The 21523-nt window shown below is 34.0% G+C and overlaps 3 protein-coding genes across 7 annotated transcripts; 1 reads left to right on the top strand and 2 right to left on the bottom strand.

The window, feature by feature from the left end:
* On the bottom strand, positions 1 to 10783 carry LOC117930733. 5 transcript variants are annotated; one of them, XM_034851402.1, is made up of 11 exons: positions 10481 to 10782; positions 7819 to 7893; positions 6785 to 7087; positions 6546 to 6682; positions 4945 to 5058; positions 4711 to 4794; positions 3658 to 3810; positions 3216 to 3360; positions 2177 to 2337; positions 1965 to 2091; positions 1 to 1759 (listed from the first exon to the last, which is right to left on the bottom strand). In XM_034851402.1, the coding sequence occupies exons 3-11, from the start codon at positions 6983 to 6985 to the stop codon at positions 461 to 463; spliced, it is 2421 nt and encodes an 806-aa protein (XP_034707293.1). In that variant the 5' UTR covers positions 6986 to 7087; positions 7819 to 7893; positions 10481 to 10782; the 3' UTR covers positions 1 to 460. The 5 variants fall into 5 exon arrangements, with proteins under 5 accessions (XP_034707293.1, XP_034707294.1, XP_034707290.1 ...); XM_034851403.1 differs by having other exon boundaries at positions 6785 to 7084; XM_034851399.1 differs by lacking the exon at positions 7819 to 7893 and having other exon boundaries at positions 10481 to 10783.
* A 3058-nt stretch (positions 10784 to 13841) lies between these two features.
* Positions 13842 to 15487, top strand: LOC117930375 (protein COFACTOR ASSEMBLY OF COMPLEX C SUBUNIT B CCB1, chloroplastic). The gene is made up of 4 exons (XM_034850999.1): positions 13842 to 14229; positions 14555 to 14679; positions 14868 to 15020; positions 15097 to 15487. Exons 1-4 carry the CDS (start codon positions 13888 to 13890, stop codon positions 15278 to 15280), a joined length of 804 nt encoding a protein of 267 aa, XP_034706890.1. The 5' UTR covers positions 13842 to 13887; the 3' UTR covers positions 15281 to 15487.
* A 125-nt stretch (positions 15488 to 15612) lies between these two features.
* On the bottom strand, positions 15613 to 20122 carry LOC117930373 (cytochrome b-c1 complex subunit Rieske-4, mitochondrial-like). Its single transcript, XM_034850998.1, has 2 exons — positions 19850 to 20122; positions 15613 to 16560 (listed from the first exon to the last, which is right to left on the bottom strand). Exons 1-2 carry the CDS (start codon positions 20028 to 20030, stop codon positions 15917 to 15919), a joined length of 825 nt encoding a protein of 274 aa, XP_034706889.1. The 5' UTR covers positions 20031 to 20122; the 3' UTR covers positions 15613 to 15916.
* Between the last annotated feature and the right edge of the window lie 1401 nt (positions 20123 to 21523).

The raw sequence follows: 21523 nt of genomic DNA, 5'->3' as shown, positions 1-21523 counted from the left end.
GATTGACAACTTTAGTTTATTATATAAAAAGAAAAGAAAAGAAAAAAAAAGTTGCCCCTTGTAGTTTCTAGCCTCAATGTTTCTTGAAGTTGAAATGTATCTCCCATCAGCAAGAAGGTCAAAATATCCCAGTGAAAAATGAAAATAAGACATCCTGCTTACCTATCAAACAAGAGGTACCTTGTATTCTTTCAATCCTCCGCATCACTTTCCCTGTTTAGCAACTAGATATATACACACTGTTGGGTTGGCTCTTGTGTAGGTATGTACAAAATCCTATCTCAAAAGGCATGTATATCCGACTTCTGCTGTAATCCTCGATGTCTCTTCTTTCTAAGAATAACTAACCACAAACATCCTCATACATGCATGTTGTGTTCAGCATCCTGTCTTCCCACCAAGCTCAAACAGTTACATGCACCACACCCCACCGGACCACAAAGGGGGAGAAAGTTTCTCCTCATTGATTCCAGGACCTCAAGAATGGTTCACCCATTGAATCATTTAAAGCAGAATTCTGATGTGGGAGACTGGTCCATCCCATATTATTGGTCTTTGGGGTAGCAGCAGCCTCACACCCACTCAAAAAATTAAGAGGATTAGCTGCCTGTGGTAAAACAGTGGTGCTTCTTGGAATGCCACCACCTAGGCCACCATAGTTCCTTGATGAAATGAAATGCTCAGTGGAGCCCATTGATTCATAAGGGCCCCCAGACTGAAATTCGCGACAATGAGATAGAACGCTGAACAGGCTCCCATCTGTATTGCCTCTATTCCCAATGCTGTGGCTCAGGACACCAACACCAACACCATCTGAACCAGACCAGCCACCACGGGGTCGATGCTCACCAGGAAGCCAGTTCTGACTTAGCAAATCTCCTCCATTTAAATGTGGTTGAAGAGGGGTTGAAACACGGGCAGGATTTACAGACCAATCTTGCATATTTACGGTAGAGAAATGTTCTTGCCTAGGAATAGAATATCTACCGACATCAGAGTAAATGTTCTCCTGCATATTTTGATGCATGTAAATCTCATCCTGTCTCTTCTGCCTCTGCTCCAATGGCAGTGTTAACTGTAGTTGCTCTTGCAGATGACCAGGAAATTGACCTGTTTCAATCAACACATTCGTTGTTGGATGAAAATCTAACACAGTTTGTTCCTGCTCATGATGGTATGGTAACATCCCTTGGCCCTTTATAAAAGATTGAAGTAGCCCACTGCGATCAGGGTTTGGGTAAGGACTGAAGAAAGGACCATGATTTGATTCCCTGTGCAACAGGTCTTTACCAGAGCCTTCTTTATGCATCTCAGATTCCAGATCAATCAAGCAGGACGGTTGTTCAATGATGTGTGAATGTCCAAGAGACGACTCCCTGGTGGATGTGTATTCATGGTTTAAAGAAGTAGAGCCATAATAAGCATCAGGCATGCTAAATGCTGAACGAACATCACAACCAGAAGAGAGAGGAAGCCCCTGACTGACTGCAACATCTTCGGGGCTCAAGTTTCCCGAGCCCTCAGATTTCTCAGAAGGAGAATCATCATCTAGTTTTGAAACAACATGGTTGTTTTCGGGATCCATATCCATAGGACCAAATTCAAGGTTGTCATTGAGCAAAGGAATCGGCTGTATAGGTTGATTCTGATTGGAATCAGGAACAGGCTTGTCATCATCATCCATGGTGGGTTCATGATCTGTTGCTCCATTATCCTCCTGCTCCTGAAGAATGCTATCAGGGCCCTCTTTCTCGTCATCCTGACCACCAAGTTATGAACTAACAAATTAACATGATTCAAGAAAGGAAGTTTCAAAATCAGGCAAGATCAATGTAGACAGATCCAAGAAGGGTCAATTGGATATTGAACAGGTTATTTCACATGCATGCATGCACAAACCTGAAACAACTGCCCACACGCATGTATACAAAAGGTAAAAAGTGAAGAAGGCCAGAGTAACAAACCTCCACCAGAGGCTTCAGTCTTTCTTCCATTTCTAGTGCCAAAGATTGAGTCATTTGCCGTCTCTGTAACTGTTTCTTTTCCCTGTTTGCAAATGCTGCTGGGAGATCTCTAGTAGCCAATTGCGACCTACACCAAACAAACTAGATTTTAAAAGGGAGAAAACTTTATCTTCACTAATCAAAGTTATACATTAACATAAAAGGAAACTAACCAGTGCTCATGCAACTTCCTCTTCTCTTCTTCTTCAAATACTTCATATGGTCGTATGTGAAAACTATCAAGGTCACCTAGAACACGGTTAAGCGACCTAGGTTGAATGCTATTACCAGACTGTTTCATACTCTTAACAAGTTGATGCTGTTTCTTGCTAATCTGAAATATATTAAAGCCAATTCATTAGTAACAGTCTCAAACAAAACTCATCAACAGAATTTTGGGGATTCTTCCAGAGCCCCAAATATTATATACATAGAGAGAGAGAAAAAAAAAAGATTAGATTTAGTTCCAGCCCATAGGATTAACACACTGAATTTGGTGTTTTAGTCAACTCTCACAGTTCACCACCCAATTTTATGCATATCAGCGACAATGCCACTATCTAGAGCTCTCCAGACAACTCCAGAATTTTCCACAATCTTACAGAAGAATTTGAAGTGTTTTGGACTTTGGAACCCTTTTGGAATATGTATAATATTTTGGCATTCTAGAAATATCCAAGGAAAATATTATGACATTTAAAATTGTAATCCCACATTGGATATTTACTAGCTTAGCACCCTCTGCCTCCCCAGCAACCTAGAAATTAGGGGAGGCCTTCAGTTGTAACCATCTCAAAGTTGAGAGTTTGCTTTGTAGGTTAAAACTTTCTAGTGTTACTATAATCCCTTTCTTCAAGCATTCTCTTTGTTTTGGCTCTCTATTTTGCGTCTAGTGCCCAGACTTGAGTCAAGCTAACTTGGGCTTCTAGGTTACCCATGTGCAGGAAGGAGTTTTTGGGAAAATCCTGGTCTGTGATACAGCACCCCAAACATGTATGAGGTAGTCCTCAAACTCAAGCCTCACAACCAGACAAAGTTGTTGAGGGGGACTGGGGGCCAACAACCCAATGGACCATGCAGCAAGGATGTATGCCACTAGAGAAGGACCATACACCCATGATTCAAAATTAGTAATAAAAAGGAAAGTGAACCATGCAGTGCCTCCAAGGCCTTTTGTAGAAAAGTTTTGATAACATTAAATGAACACCAGACCTTGATATACGACATGTATTTGGCACCATCACCATAGTGGATATTAAGCTTGGAGAATTTTACTCTTTTCCTTGTTCTTGTTACCACCTTAAGCCCATTTGACACAGCCACAGGACTTTTGCATTTGTCCTTCATCAAGTCCTTCCTGAACAACCAGACACCCAAAATAACTAATTAGATTACTTAATCAAAGAATGAATATAAATGAAAAGGTTTCCCATCCCTCAATATAGGCACAAGAAGAAGATGATGCAGCCATGAGATTATTTGACTAACCCGACAAGTTTTGCAACAACCAAAAACAAAAACAGGAGCAAGCTACTCCAAGCCCCAATGTTTCATTTATTCAGAGCATTTTCCTTTGCCTAAGCTAACAACCTTGTAACTCAGTCCTATTACTGTGCTCCTAGTTGAACAAGACTATAAATGAGAGCCTCATTACCCTTTTTGCAGTTCTCCATCCTTCCTTGAGGAGTTCTGGTTATCACTACTACATGCTTTCTCATCTGCAGCCCAAGAACAAGATTCAGATGTGGCTGCAAGATTCTCCTCAGAATCATGAAATCCAGATTCATCTGCATGTTTTTTTGACCTGCTTAAGAAATTAATTCAGTACAACTCTGTGAGATACAAAACTATCTTGCAAATGAAAAAAAAAAAATATCAAGAATCGATGAAACACAACTCATATGTAACATCGAAGTACAAAGAAGATATATAATCACTATAGAATGCAACTCAAGTTAAACTGCTAAGATCCTCTTGAAATTTCATTTGGAATCTTATTTTCATTTGAAGGTATTAATAAAAGTGCTTATATAGAAGTAAACTTTACAATAATTTTAAGTTATTTGGTAATTATCTGTCGACACAGAGTCAGAAAGTACTTGTATATTGGTCCTTAACACATTGGGAATATCACCAAAGACTGATTGTCAGATCCTTTCATTATGAGCATGACTTGAGCATCCAAAGTGGCTGATCATGCATGCAAGTAAATATGCAAATTTGTAAACAACAAAATTTCTCATTGAGTGCTCAAGCATGGATGGATATACACCAGAAGATATTAGAACAATAGAAAGCAAACACTCAGTCGCACAAAGTCAAGCGAAGAATCTTATGATTGTAAAGAAACAGATTACAATAATATTAAAAAATAAATAGTCTCCAAATTATTCAAAACTAGTCACAAAGTAAAACTTTATATCCATTTAATGACACGATTTTAAATCATCTTATGTGAACTTCCACAACATTCCACAAATTAGTTCATCTTTCAAATCTTTTCAAATGAAATTGAGAACGTCTATTATTGAGCATTTTCTTTTAATTTCAAGAAGCAGGAACCAAGATAATAGAACAAAAAAACTCCCAGCAGAGGCAGCACAGACATTATTATGTAATTTTTGGTGCCCAAACAACATTTAGAAAATTCTGCTGCCTCCAAACTCAACACTTTCTATGTAAAGCACAAGGTGTCATGGGTATAAACCTCCATATATTCTGAACAATTTCCTTTTCTGGATCCTTGCAGATGGCCCATCTCTCCTTCCACTTCTGCAGATTTGCTATATTACTGCATAAAAAGAACCAAAATGTTGGACACTACAATTTCATGTAATTTTTAGAACAAAAGCATTGAATATATATAGTGAGAAAAGCCAATACTAAACATTTTTTTTTTTTTTTGATAGGTAAAGAAAAGCCAATACTAAACATTACATACTCATTGTGATACTTTTGCAATTCCAAATAGTATGCTTTCTTATTAGTCTTTAAACACTGTTCCTTAGAAAGGACTGCATCAGGATGAAGATCGCCAGAACAAAGTGAAGCACCCCTGCAAGCATATGTCCCACAAACGTACAGACTTGAGCTTCAATATTTTACAATAAATCATCAAAATGGAACATCTTTTCAAATATGGAAACACTATACAAGAGTTTCAACATTGCATTCATATGGAAACCAGTATAAATAGGAGACGATAAGGCTGCACCCCTAATTTTGAGAAGGGTAAGAGTTAACAGCAGAAAAGTAGAAACCAAACACAATACGGTATGAAACCAAAGCATTTCTTGCCATACCATGTGACTTGTGAGTCAAAATATCATCAAGAAGCAGCAAATAGGATTCCAGAAACTTGGTGAATCTGTTCAGCATTGGCTATCAACCACAGTTGTTTAACTCATAAGAAGTATCGTGTATCATTTTTCTATTTTTCCATATCGTATCGTGAATCATAAGTTTTTTTATGTAAAAAAAAATAAATAGAAAATATGTATATGTCTGGACATCTAGTGAAAGTATGAAGTATAGAGTATTATATATTCAATTTATAGAAGATAGTAGGATCTAAAGAGCTAATTTATATCATATCATATCAAATGAAAACAATAAATTTTTATGTTTTAACAAGTTCAAATTAACAAAATATAACTTCAATATATAGATTCATCACAAAATCAACAAAAACAAACTTCTTCAATTTTTAGCTATTATTTTTAATTCCAAACTCTAACTAGGCATATGCATTTATTGTATTGTGTTGCTAATTGATATATATGGTGTGTGTGTGCGCGTGCAAGTGTCTTTATGTTTTATCTTCAAAGTTCTAGTTTTTCAGGTTCGTCATCATTCCTTTTCCACTAAAAAAAGAAATAAAAAATTAAAAAAAACTAATTCATTCGGTAAAAAATTTTATTCACTAATCACCATCATTTTCATAATCAACATTCAAACCATTCCAATGAAAATTCTCCAATATTCATTGTAAAAATAAACTTGACTTCTAATAGCATCTGATAATAAAAATGCAGCTTTTTATATAAGATTATTTTACCTATTTCTATGATCAATTTTGAATCTTTCAATATATTTTAAACAATTAATATAATAAAATTTTGTTAACCAAAAAAAAAATTAATTTGATTTTTTTCAAAAAATTATAGAAAATAGTTGAAGATATATATATATTGTTGTATCATAATATCAAATATCATATCATGTATCGTATATGTATTGTAAGATACACTTTAAAATAAGATACAGATTGCGATAGGTATCAATTTTCATTAAAAAAAAATGTATAGTATCGTTGTACCATATCGTTGTATCCTATCATGTATTGTAAGTTTTTAACAACTATGCTATCAACAACATAATTCTAGAAGTTTTACAATATGGCACTTGATGAGTGGAACCATTCATCAGTGTTTTTCAACAATTATTTAGTAAAGAGAAATACAGAAATTACTGTGTTTCAGGAAAAATAGCAAAAATAAGCCATTTAGTCTAGAAATAGAAACAATGTCTAAAAATACTTGCCATTTGAGAAAAGGATTTCCAAAGTGAAAGTTATCCCCTGCAAGCAATGCTTGCACAACTTGCTGCCCATCCAGTCCACTAGGAAGAAACTGTGTAAGAAGGTCTCTTTCCTTTTCTGACAGATGCGTCTGCCAAACCTATTTTTTACATATTCCATGCAAAATCAATAACATGTTTTGAGAATAGATTGCAAATTCTGAAGCTCAAAGTAAAAAGCCAGGGCCACAGCTTACAGTTACCTCAAACGAGAGCACCTCTGTCAAACCCTCCAACTCAAAAATTTCAGGAGGAATAGCCCAAATATCAGCCAGGATATTGGGGCAATGCGGAACAGAATTGATAAATGGACTCAAATCTCTCCAAGATATGGCAATTTGTTCCCTTTTAGCAACAACCCTCTTTTTATTGTCATCCCAGTTGAGAGAAATATGGGATCTCATGTTTAAACCACATTGTGTTGATCCCAGGCTCTTCCTTTTTGCTCGACTTGGCTGATGAGAACTGCAACCTACAATGCTGGCAGCACTCAATCGCTTTTTCTGCTGATCAGCCACAGTTGGCATGAAATGTTAAAATAAATCCCCAGGATAACACTATACAACATATAAGAAGATGTCATACAGATCATAATAAAACGATTTTCTTTCCGTATGCAGGCTGCAAACTGTTATTGATAAAACATATCACAATACACCAACTTGAATAATAAATCACCAAATATAAACCCCTTTAATTATACACTTTTTCAAGCAGAGACAATCAATTAGAATTTCAAAATGTGGCTTGAAAGTAGCCCTTGATGCCTAGCCCGAGTGGCAAGGTGCTGGGGAGGGATGTTGGAGGTTCCAGGTTTATTTATCAACTGGGGGAAAATTGTCAGGTATGAAAAAAAAAAATGAGGGTTTAAAGTATTGTTAACAGCTGCAGCTCAATTATATCAGGAAGAATCAGATGCTAAACAAGTAAGATAAATTCATACACACAGAAAACCCCCTACTACTTTAGGCTGCTTTTATTTGTTTTTTAATAAGGTGAAATCACTCGGCCAGAAGGAGATTGAAGTAACCATTGCCATTTATTGCATGGATCGAGAGGTAAAAAGTGGAAAATTATCTTCTCCCTATGAGGATTGTCCTCAATACTTACAAAACCTAATTCAAAACCTTTTAAACAACCAACATGAAATATCTAAATAAAACTGGATAAATAGTTATCATCACTTCAAAATGACTCATTTTACATAAACAAGACAGCTGAAATCGATTAGAGGCACCTAATTAATTACAGAATTGGAGATGGCCACCCTCTGAATGTGTTGACCACTCCCTTTTCTCACAGCTCCTAAAGCCTGAAATCAATTCCAAATTTATTTATACATTCAACCCATAAATACTCAACAAGCCACACATGGCCAAGACAATTAATCAAAACCTTCCAAAGTAATAAAGACTCAAGGTAATTTTCTCTTCTTATTATCATAGAAATGTGTCCCGCAAAAGCCATAATTATTATAAACATAAAATATGAACAGGGTTTTCACAACTCCAATCAGTCACTAGTATAATTTAATTCAAATTATCCTTACTTGAGGAGATTTAAAGCTAAGCACAAAGTTATACTAGTGATTTTTATAAGAAATCACTGCATTAAGTATAAGAAACGAAGTGAACAAATAAATATAATCTTATTTGCCTATCAAAAAATAAAAATAAAAAAGAAATGAAGTGAACTAGTGCACTTTGAACATGAAAAATTAATATCTTGACATGCGTGAAATAGTACATATATGTCAAAAGACACAAATTGGGGCCCATTGAATTCAAAATCCTTTTCAAAGGTATTCAAGACTATGAAATTAGCTTTTCAATTTGGTCTAATATGACTGTTATAGAACAAACAACAATGTGCACCAATTTTTTTAGCAATGATAAACTTGGTAATTGAAAACAGGTTTACAAGATTCTGAACTATTTGGTCATGAGAGAGAGAGAAAGTATAAGCATTTTAAGAGTTTGTTTGACAGTGATTTTAAAAAGTGTTTTTGCCCTAGAAGTGTTTTTGAAAAAGAAATAACTTGAATGTTTGACAAAATCTAGGAAACACTTTTAAAAATCTGAAAAATCACTTATAGTATTGGAAAATCACTTGTAGTGTTTGCTGGAGAAACAATAGGTGATTCTCCTAAAAACACTTCCAAAGAAAACATTTTTACTAAAAACACTTCAAGTAGAAACACTACCAAATCCACCCCAAAGCTACTGACAAAGTTGCTTAACAAATCCTATTTTCTCATGGTGTTCTAATCTATTTTACTTAGAAGAATTGCATTGCCTTTTTCTTTGCCAAAAAAAGTAGATTATGATAAAAAGAAATAAATCTAACCAAAAGAAATTGATGCACACACTGCACAAGCTGAAGATGTCAATGAATCAATTTTCCCAATGCTGGCATTTTAAAATAAGGTTAAACCATACTGAAACAGATACAAGCCGACACTAGGACACTTTGCAACAAACTTTTCCTTCCAAGGTAGTGATGACACTCCAAATATTATATGCCTAGCGTAGTACTTGTGTTACTTGTCCACATTATAGACTATGTGGGTGCCTGTATTTCTAAGGGTTAACAGATGCAACATAGGCACAAATAATCAAAGTTATTGTTTTAGCCATTTGACAATAGGGTCAAGCTACCAAATGAGATTCTCCTCTCTATTATTGAATGTAAAGGAATCTTCCCAATTTTGATAGAAGTCCATGATTTGGACAACATTATATGAATTAAGATTTCAACAAATAGATTTCTACAGCAAATGAGGCCTTACCTCACTAAATTAATGACCAGGTATTCTGGAAAGTCTAAGAATATGTGGAGAAAAAAAAAGAAAAAAGAAAAAAGAAAGAAATTAATGAATGAAAACATTGGATGGGGGTGAATATTCAATGCAACAAAGTGAAATCAAATTCCAAATGTAGTTTGGTTGAAAGCCAAATTTAAGGCACTTTATATTAGTGAGAGGTAGTCACTGTCCAAGTGCAATTAAAAGCAAAATGTGCCCTCAGTAAGCAAAATAGAGTTGCAACTCAAAAATCCAATGATTTCGAGTAGATAATTTAGGTGATGTTTGTACAAGGTTCCTCTTTTTTAAGAAATTCTTATACAAAATGTAAACCTTGCCTACTTGAAAACACTTTTTAAAATTTAAGTAAAAAATCTTCACTTCCTCGCATTTCTAAATTTTGATATAAAAAATAAAATAAAAAATTTAAGAACACAAGGTATGTACTTACTTTTTGTATAAGAATCCCTACATTTTATATAAGACTTTCTATTTTTAAAAATAGAAAACAGAAAACTTATCCAAACATCACCATAGTTAATGTATGTAAAGTTTCCATCAACATCTACCAGCTTCTCCAACAAATATCCCACAACAAACTTGGTGGATATTCATGAACAATAAAAAACCTTTTCGTCTTTCCACTAAACCGATTCTCAGTTCAGCTAGCCAAATTATGCATATAAACTTATGCAAGAAGACGAAGCAATCTGTGTATCATAAAGGAACAACAGCACAAGTTAACCCCATCAAGCAAAACCTAATTAAATTGAACCAGAACCCAAACACCCTTAAAGGAAAATAAATAATGACAAAAATCAAATAAAATCCAAAAAAAACAAAAAAAAAAAAACAACAACTTCATAGCCGAAAACGTAAACACGGAAAATCAAAACAAACCCCATATAAACGCAATGAAATAACAATCCCAGATTTCATCGCATAAACATTAATTAATTCCAAATCATAACAACACAAAACATCAAACAAAAAATAAAATAAAATCCCAAACAGAACAAAAGAGCACAAGGAAAAGCGCTCAAAATTAAATCTAAAATTGAAACAAACGAAACCCTAGAAATTGAGCAGAAGATACCTGTAACATACTCAACGCCAATCGCTGCAGCCACAGAAACCCAACCCACAAGATTATCAGTCAAACAACCAACTAGGAAACCCTTGAATTTTTCTCCGAATAAAAACTGGGATTTAATGTGAGAAAGAGAGAGACTCAGCGAGAGGCGAGATGGTTTCGGTTTTATCCGATTCGCTTGGGGGAGGGGTTATAGAGAATCAGACGAGTGTGGTCTCTCGGAACCGTTATGTTCACTTTGGGCTTCTTTCAATGTCGCCTTCGCGCCCTCGGGCGCGGCTTGGCTCCACCCTCTGGCTCCTGCCGTACGGGCCTGGGTTCCTACCATTTTGATTGTAGACCAACCCCGGTCTCCGCGTTGACTTTCATTTTTTTGGTCTATGAAAATCGCATAGATGATTGGCGGATGATTGGGCGGTGTTGTCCGTACATTCTTATAGGATCTCTGTACCATTCTGGGAGCAGCCAATGGGAGACCTCCGCGTGGGACACGGACAGAGGTCTGCTTGTTTGGGTTGATAAGGATCCTATGTGATATGATTAAGGTGATGACCTTAATCCAAGTAGATAGCACTGTGAGCTAAGTTTTTAATTGAGATTATTCCCATTGACCTTTAATTTTGGAATATACGGCCCATATCAAAAATTAAAGAATTAAGGTTCCCGCCTTTAGTAATTACCAAAAGAATAAAATCAATCAAATCTTGTCTGATGTATATTTGGATTTATATTTGGTTTTTTTCCTTAAATTATAATAACCACAATAATTATACACAAAATCTCTTCACAATTTCTCTTAATTTGGGAACCAATTATTCAAATTTTTGCTTCCCTTTTAATAGAAATTTTCACTTTTATTTTTTAATAAAAATAAGAAAATAATATTAATCTAAACTTTAATACTAAACATAATAATAAAAAAAATATTTTCTTGCTTAACACTATAAGTACATTAGAATTTTACTTAATTTCTTTTATTCACGTATCATTTTTTTTATTATATTTAACTAGTAATTATGTATAATAAAAAATATATTTTATGGACTTCTGTAATTGTGTTAGATCATCAAAATTAGAACTATTTCATTATGTATACTTCAAACACGTTATTTAAATTAAAAATACAATAAATTTGATTGTGTGAATAAAATTAGAATTTAGTAAAATAATGTTTCGAACGTGTGGTGGGTGGAACCCAAAGCAAGCTTAGGTGGAAAACCGCCCCGAACGGAAAACGTTTAGATTGTGTGAATTTTTATATAATAAATGTGGGGAGTACATAAGAAATTATTATAGTAAGGGCAATCCCAGATTATTAATTATTTTAAGTGACTAACAATTATAGAGTGCGGACAAGGAGGAAGAGAGAGTAGACTACAAAGGAGCGGCTCGGCTGGGTGCTGGGACTGGGAGTGGGAGCGAGCCTGTAGGGAAGGAATTTAGGAACGTGAATGAAATGGTAATTGGTAGGAAGGGGGGGCATCGGATCTCGTGGACCTTCTGCTCTCAGCTCTGGGGTGAACGTTCCCATTATTCTATCCATTTCTTGTGGCCTCCTCTTTCCTTCTTTTATTTATGTTTTGGTCAAACTTCTATTCTTTTTTTCTTTTTCTATTTTATTTATTTATTTGTTTTGTTTCCTGCCTATTTAATTAACAATAATGTTAAAATTTTGAAAAAGAATATTAAATTTAGGAAAATATTAAATTAATGAATTCGTTTAATACCAAAGTCTCGACTCTCAACATCCATTTGAAATCTAGGCTCTTTAATTATTTTTTTATTCTCAAGCATAATTTTTTATTTTTTATTTTTTATGTCCGTATCATTTGGAATAATGTCAGAAATTTTAAGAATAAAATCAATCAATTCAAAAAATCAAAAGAAACATCAAATTACAAATTTAACCTTTCATTTTTTTTACAAAAAAAGGTTACCTATTTTGGATAAGAATTTCCTATTTTTCTTACAAAAATAATTTCTTTTTTAACACATATGTAAATGATAAAAATATTGAAGAGTATTTATGTTAAAAATAAATTACTTTCAAGTAAAAAAAATAGAAGAGATCAGTTTTATAAATTTTGGATTTTTTCATCTCTTTTAATCAATCAGTCCAAACTTATGGATAATCTGAGTAAAGGAACAAAAGAAACATCAAATTACAAATTTAACCTTTCACTTTTTTTACCCAAAAACAAAACCTATTTTGGACAAGAATATCCTCACCTTTTTTCTTGCAAAAATAATATTTTCTTTTAAAATACATATATAAATGATAAAAATAATGAAAGGTATTTATGTTTAAGGCATTGAATTTCTATGTACCAAACTCTCAATCTTATAATTGAGTATATATAATACAAACAAATGAGGTTATATGAGACTAATATATAAAAGAATATATCATGTTTGGTTTACAAGAGTAAAAAGTAAAAATGCATACACTATGATTCTCGAGTTGGTATAAATCATCTATTTTATTGAAACTCAAATGATTGTACTATTTAAAATTAAATAAGAAAGAAATTATGAAATTTAAAAATATTTTACTATAATGGATAAGATAATATCCATATTTACAAAAACAAGGTAAAAAAATATATATTGTTTTTGGGCATCCTTATTTATTATATTTTGATATTATATTAATTTTCAATATTTGTTAGAGATTTGGTTGAAAATTTGTTATTACAAATTCCTCTAAAATTGCATTAATGACTTCTATTATCCAATTCCCTAAAAGGATCCAAGTTCATCAAATAATTTTTTTTTCAAATATAATTTATTGAAATATGATAATTTTTTAAATTATTAAAATAAATAAATAAATTATTATAAAGTGGTTTTTGAAAAAAAAAATCTAAAATAATTCTAAAAAAAATCAGCATTTTTTTTTTTATTTTGTGAAAACGTTTTAGTTGCTGAAATATATTAAGATTGTATTTTAAATACCATTACTTTTACTATTTCTTTGTATATATATTTTTTTAATTCCATAACCTTTAAAATGTGATAAACAATTCAAAAAAATTAAGCCCTCGTGTTTTTTTTTTCAAAAATTATTTGATTTATTAACTTAATCGACCATATTTTTCACTTAAATAGTAATTTTATTATTCAAAATACTTTTTAATATATAGTTACTGAACTTTTTCTATAAAATAAATTCTTATTTTCAATTTTCAATCATAAATATTTTTAATATAATTAAAATTTTGAAATTTTAAAATAAAATAAAATTTGAAAAAAAAATAAAAAATAAAAATGCAGTGGAGGAACGGTCAGAATTGGGTTCGTCTTGAATCCTAACAGAGACCACAAAACAAAACGGTGCGTTTTATGAACCACAACTCACACGGTGGCGTAAATATCTCAGTTGAGCGAACCCATCCTCCCTCTGGAGATCAATGGCAGCTAAGCTGCTATCCCATTCACAACCTCTCTCTTCTCTCTCCCCCCTCTCCAAATTCAGAACCAGAGACTTCACCCTCCAACATCAGCCATGGCTCAGGAGGACTCCAACCCCCACAAGACCCAAGAGTCTGGTGGTTCAAGTCTCCCTCCACGACCCTATCTCTTCATCCACTGCACTGCTCCACCATCTCCACACCCATCAAACTCCGTACTCGCTCTTTGAACTTGCAGAGAGCACAGGGTATTCATTGGCCAGCTACTACACTTCTCTAGGTCTCTTTGTCATCTCCGTCCCCGGGCTGTGGTCTCTCATTAAGCGCTCTGTAAAATCCAAGGTTCCGAAACTCAATTCATCTCCTTTCTGATCGCTAAAGAATTTCATTTATCTTATCATAAATTTTGGGATTATGTTCTTTACGACTCTAATACCATGTTTGGTTCTCATGATTGAGGATTGTGGGAAAGAATTTGGAAAGAAAAAGCATAGGAAAAGAATAAGGTATTTCCAATGGAAAATCTGAGGAAATGAAAATTAAATGGTTAAAAAATATACATTCTTTAACCTTTTTTTCACTTATTTTCTAGGGAAATATCAACTAAAATATACACATTTTTTTCTCTCATCCAGTTTTTCCAAATTTTGTGGATGTGTTGTTTCAGATTGTGAAGAAGTCATTTATAGGGGAAGGAGAAGGGAAGAATAAACCGAATCATATGGCGGGGGAAATTCTTTCATTCTTTACTCGCAACAATTTTGTGGTGTCGGATAGAGGAGAGACCATAACGTAAGCTGCTGCTGCTACCACCCGTCTCTCAGTATCATCTGTATTTCTCATTTTCACTCAGGCTATGTTTGGTTACGGAAAATTTGTGAGAAAATGAAATATTGGGGACAAATGGGGAAAGGCCTAATTCTAGATGGTTGAGTTGATGAGTGGTTTCTTGGTTCCAATATTGGCTTATTTGATTCCAGGTTTGAAGGCATGATGGTTCCAAGCCGAGGCCAAGCAGCATTGCTCACCTTCTGCACTTGCATAAGCCTGGCAAGCGTTGGCCTTGTTCTTACCATAACTTTTCCGGATGTTGGCAATAACTGGTTCTGGCTCACCATCTTAAGTCCTTTAGCGTAAGTGCTGACAAACACACACTATTTCACTATATATACATGTATCATGCGCTAATTATTTGAGAATGGAAAACAGCGGAGCATATTACTGGAAGCGAGCATCAAGAAAGGAGCAGATCAAGGTGAAGATGATAGTGGCAGAAGATGGAACCCTGTCAGAGATAATTGTTCAAGGAGATGACCAGCAAGTAGAGCAAATGAGGAAGGAGCTGCAACTAAGTGAAAAGGGCATGGTGTATGTTAAGGGCATCTTTGAATGATGATAAAGCACTTCGAAAATATCTCCTTTTAAACCAGACGGATCTCTGCATTCCTTCCAGTGAATAGATGCAAAAAGGAGGCTTACTGTTCTTTTTGTACTTGAAAATTTTTGATATTTCAACACTAGTAATACTGTAGAAGTATGCATACAACACCGAGCCCCTGATTCAATAATTTAATCAATTATATCCTTATGGTTATCAATACCTCCCAAGTCTTCAGCTGGTGTCGCCTCTCCACTTTGTGAGGAGTCTTAGACAGGTTGCCTAAGCAGATACCATGTTTCCAAGGTCTTACTTTTGCAGATCAACATAGAACAAAGAAACTACAGTAACATAACACCATAACATACACTATTGAATATATTTTTAGCAGCCTCCTGGAATCAGTCAGATTCAAGAACAAACACCAAAGCAACTTATTCAGAAATCCAGGTCAACACCAACAGGGGCAGCGGGTTACTATGTCTTAAGTTACATAACCGATACTACAAGTGCCAAAAAGGGATGGAGTGGAAAACAAAGATAAACAGAGATATTTGGAACAAGTTTTGAACATCCTTTGATTTTTTTATTTTTTTTTTATTTTTTTGGGCTGGAATAGCCACTATCGACCTAAAGAGGTCCCATTGCTTCTTAACCAACAAGTAATTTGTTCTCATCCAGGAAAGAGTAAGTGGGTACCTCCAGATTGTAAGGTGCTGGCCCCTTTCGAATCCTGCCAGAGACATCATAATGGGAACCATGGCAGGGGCAAAACCACCCACCAAAATCACCAGCATTTGGTAAGGGGATGCAACCCAGATGTGTGCAAACCCCGACAACAATGAGCCACTCTGGGTTTTTGACCCTTTCTGAATCCTCCTGTGGGTCACGAAGAGATGCCAGGTCCACACTGTTTGCCGACTTGATATCCTCCTCAGTTCGGCGCCTGATGAAAACTGGCTTTCCACGCCACTTGATAGTCACTGTGTTGCCAGACTCAATACCGGAGAGATCAACCTCAACAGAGGCCATAGCAAGGACATCCTTACTGGCTGACATACTAAGCACAAACTTGAGAATCAGGAGACGAATCAATGAAGCATACACAAACCTACCACCGGTCAGGACAAAATAGGCAAATGCCCGCTTGCTGGGATCACCTGGAGGGTAACGCTCATGGTTGTGCTCATCATAAACTATCTTCGGAGTCGGGTTCTTAACAGCTGCCACAGTTGGCGGAGCATCAGGAATTATGCCGCTTTCATTCCTTGGGGTGAGAGACTCAGAAGCAAAACCTAGAAAGCCAATCAATCAACAACAACAATTATGCCTTTACTGCATACCAATGACAGTAAGAGACATGAATTCATCCTTACTGTTAGCATTGGAAGAAAGATAGGAAGTGACATGGAAATACAAACCTGTACACTAAATCAAAATGCATGGCCAACCCTAGGTATGATAAGTGCTTTAAGAGTGTGTTTGGAACAAAATTCAAGAAAAGTGAGAGGATCCACTTGGAGGTTGCAGGAGTTATTTCCAAGAAATTATGTTCACAAGCACTTTATACATCCTGATAACTTCTTTTGTTGCTTGTTTGGCTGCAACTAGTTCTCTCTCTCTTTTTTCGTTTCTGAATAAATGGTTTTCTTTTCTTTTCCAGGTCCTTTCACCAAACAACAAAAGCAAAAATGAAAATCATAGAAGCAATGGAGTATGTTTTGCAGCATATGTTTTTGCAATCAGCATGATGTATTTGCATAAATTGCCTCCATATCTCACATGAAAGCCAGAATTAATGCAGTATACATGAATTGTAATTGCAAGTGTTGTCCAAAGAGAAGCAATTCCAGTAGATGTGCCCCAAAGAAGAAATCAAGGACCATTCTAGCAGTCATTTCAAGTTAAAAAGACTCACTAAAAATGCCTAAACCACTTGCATCAATGGCTCTTGAACATACATTTTTAACCAATGAGAGGATGTAGAAAAGGTTATGCACCATCTGCAAATAAAATTATATCAAAGCATCAAATCTTCAATGTGCATTTTGTAAGCAAGCAAAGGAAAACCAAAAGACAACATCAATAATTAATACTATTGGTTGCAATAGAGATTGATTTCAAACAGGGAATGCCCAACACTTACACACAAGGTTACAAGCCCATAAGGCTTGCCTCTAGTGGTAAGGAAACCATGCTTTTCACATAGAAGAAAATCCTGCTGCTCAAGATGAGACAGTTAAAGGACAAAGGAAAGGGGATCCGAGGAATTAGATCTGCCTAAGAAGGAATTCCTCAAGGCTAACAACCTATTTGTACTAACAGAACAAGGCATTCGAGAGCTCGTGTGTCTTGAAAACAACCTATTTGCAAACAAGGCATTCTCTTCAATGTACTGTGTTCTTCTTTCCTTGGGAATTTTGTCCTGTTTCCCATTTTCCTTAACAGAGGATATCAACGTAGGGTTGTGGAAAGGTTCCAGGTTTGAGTTCCAGTGGTGACAAAAAATGAAAATAAAATAAAAATACAAAGTTTACTTATCAAAAAGTAGATAAAAGGAAAAAAAAAAAAAAAAAACCCACAAGGTCACAGTTCTAACATTTTTATACACAGGTCAAGATGTTAAATTTTTGCAATGCTACTGACATTGAAAGAAAAATCTTTTCAATTATCACAACATCAAACTCTAACCACTTATGTTTCAGCTAGGAATGTAAATCATACCTTGAACCAAATTACCTGTACCAAATAAAGCATTATTACTACAAGCTAGTGGTTAACATAAAAATTTTATATCTGTCTAGTATAAATATAATATTTGCTAAGTTTAAATATGATATTTATCAGTCAGTTGATAAACCACAAAGAAACAAGACCTGAATGATCCGATAAGCCTAACTCAAACCAAAGAAACCCAAATTAGAAAACCTTGTAAATCTCTTGTTTAATCTATTAATTCCTTGGGCCATATTTGGTTTTATAGCTATAAAATACAAAAAATTGGAATGCATAATTCTGCAACCAAACTTATCAAACTTCAACCATACATGGATTATTTTATTATATGCAGATTCCCCACCATAAGAGAAGCTGACAGGTATTCTACACTTGAAATGTTTTGAAATGCATAATTATCCTTGGAAAATGTCCTTAAGTTCACTAAAAGTGTTCACAACCTCCAACATGGATTGTGTTTTCAATTCATGGATACTATCCTTTTGAATCAACATCAAACTAGTTGCTTGAGGAGTTACGAATTCATTTATTATTCATGTAAGGCCTATAGTAACTCTTAACAATAATTTTCATGGGGTGGCTAGACAATTAGAATGCCTATGTACCACAGGATATTTTTGTCAGAGCCATGAACAATAAAACTCTATGATCAAGTGGTTGCTTTGCTAAGACATATGGAAGGATGGGTATAGTGAACAGAGAAATTTGAGAAGAATATAATCAAATCATCATCATCATCATCATCATCATTCTTCTCTGAACATAATTATCATATCAATTTTGCACATCCTATGCCGAGACTTATTGCTACTAAAACTTTACATTCATCCAACCGAGCATGCTCATCTTCTATCGTCTCAGCACATACTTTCCACATTGGCTAATAGTCTTCCTTGTTGGGCAACTCGATTGTTCTTTTATAGTTTGTCAATCGAGAATGTGGTGAGTTAAAAACCCTCGAAATTCAGCTAAAAATTGTTCTAATAAAATTATGTACATTTATTGTATTGACTTCGCATCTTTTATACAGGTAAAATGCAAGCTATTAAAGCTAAACATCAAAATAGAATAGATTTAACCACCACATGGATTGTCCAATTCTGTATTTCACTCATATGCACAAAATGTGGAGCAAAACAGAAGCAATTCAAACCAAACCATCCCATTTTTTACCAAAGAGAGGCACTACAACAGAACAAAACTTGAGTTAAGATTTAAAAAGCTCAAAGACAAAAGAAAAGAAAAGAAAAAAGGGGGCAAAAGAAGAAAAAGAAGAAGAAGAAGAAGAAGAAGAAGAAGAAGAAAGAAAGTTCTTAATACATTGCGGCTAAACAAACTTAACTAAGAAATGATCAAATAGGTGACGGCGTGCTTAGTAGTATTGATTAGTGTATCAAGAGTTCATAATCAACTGTGAAGCCCTGCCTTTGGGTCTTCAAGCTTCATATTCTTCACCTTTATGCTTCTATTAAGCCAAAAGCCAGTTCAATCCTAAACTTTCTTGGTATTATTTGGTTAGCTCTTTGGAAGTGATGCTATTGCTTTCCTGAGCTAAAATTAATTCAATTTTTACCTTTTCAATAGCAACAAACACATACTGAAAATCCCAGTCAAATGATGCCTTCTTCGTCACCCTCAAAGACATGAAAATAATACTAATTAAAATTCAGAATTTTGGCAGCCAATATTCCCAACCAAGCTTCCACATCATCGAAACAAAAGCAATAAATAAAAACAAATATCTAGAATTCAACCAAACGGTAGAAAAATCTAATGGCCAAACAAAATGAGAGTATCAAAGTGAAAGAAACCCTAGACTAGGGTAAAGAACACAAAGAAAACCCTAACCTCTAAAAGGAAGATGAAATTGGGAAGCGAACGAAAATGAATCGGAGAAACGGGTGGGTCTCGGCTGCTCATCAAGGTTGATCGGATTGGAAGTGACGACGGCGGAGGCCACTTGGTTTGGCCTCCACAATGAAGAGGACGATGTCACAGAAGATAGCCTCCTGCCGGCAACTCTCAACATTTTGGTCTTTCTTTTTCAGGGAGAGAAAGAATCCTTCTGATTTCTCTGTATGTAAGGGGGAGGATCGTAACTCTTCCAAAATCGGAGGACCCAAAACCACAAAAAGTGGACTGTGCCATGTGGAGAGTTTTCACCGCCTTCACGGTCCAACAAAATGGGCCGGATTGTCTTGGTAACGGGTCATACCATTTTGAAAATGGGTAGATTTTATTTTTTTATTTTTTTGAAATATTTAATAAAGATATCTCATATCACAGTATTTCCCATTTTGAAGAAGGATAAATTACATATGCACCCATATAATCACTTTTCATATTTTAATCACCTTCATATCTACCCAAATTATGATTTTTTTTTTTTATAACAAAAAGACCCCTTCATAAAACAATCAAAATAACTTTAAAATGGAATACATACTCATCTTTCTCAATTTATTCAATCTCTTCGTGCTCTTGACAAAATTTTGAAGAAAATTGTAATTTATGGTGACAAAAAAGTTTGAGAGAAGAAAATTTTAAGTTATGATTTGTTGAAAAAAAAAAAAAAGGAGAAAGAGAGAGAGAGAGAATATGTGGGAGAAAAGAGAAAAATGACTAATAATAATTTTGGTCATTTTTAAGAATTTAGGAGATAATTGTTTTAAGAACAATTTTTGTTTTTCATAACAAAAAACCGTTTGACAATAAAAAACTGTAAACGTGTTTTTTGTTTTATATTATTAAAAATAAAAATAAAAATCATTTAATTAGTTTTTATTCTTTTTTACTTATTTTTTTATGACTGTTTTAATAAATAAATATACAAATATGTAGAATAATTAAAAATAAAATACTATATATAAAAATTATTTTTAAAACATATTTAAATATATTAAAAATATTTAAGGTTTTTAAATAGACTTTTGTTCTACAAAACAGATAACAATTTTCAAAAACTGTTTTAAAACACTATTTTTCATAATTATTTTTTAAAACAATTACCAAATAGACCCTAACTCTCCTATTAGTCCATCAATTTTGGTATTTTTTCCTTAAATGTATTGATAATATTTAGGTGAGATGTATTAGTAAAATTAATATTCTAAGATTAACATATAAATAGGATGGATGTGTAGAGATATTAGGTGAATAAATATATAATCTTTCTGGAAAATAACTTCTATAGGTTTGAAATTATAAATATAATCTTAAATGGATAAAAATATTTTATATATCATTTTATTAAAATGTCTTAATGTCAAATAGGTATTAAAATTATGATAAAAGGTGTTTTTTTTTGTCCAAAAAGTAATTTTTTATTTTAAAAAATGAAGGTCATTTTTAAAGAACGAGGTTATATTTCAACCCTTTAAATCAAATATATCATTTTTTTTAATTCCAGTACCAAAAATATACCTATCGAAAACTATGACCAACTAGATCATGTCACGTGTATATTTTAGGTTTTATCGCGTTGTACTTATTATTTTTATTCTCATTTATTTATATTTTTAT

Source organism: Vitis riparia, chromosome 14 (genome assembly GCF_004353265.1).
Source record: "Vitis riparia cultivar Riparia Gloire de Montpellier isolate 1030 chromosome 14, EGFV_Vit.rip_1.0, whole genome shotgun sequence".
Lineage (NCBI taxonomy): Eukaryota > Viridiplantae > Streptophyta > Magnoliopsida > Vitales > Vitaceae > Vitis > Vitis riparia.
This window is presented reverse-complemented; position numbering and strand designations above follow the sequence as displayed.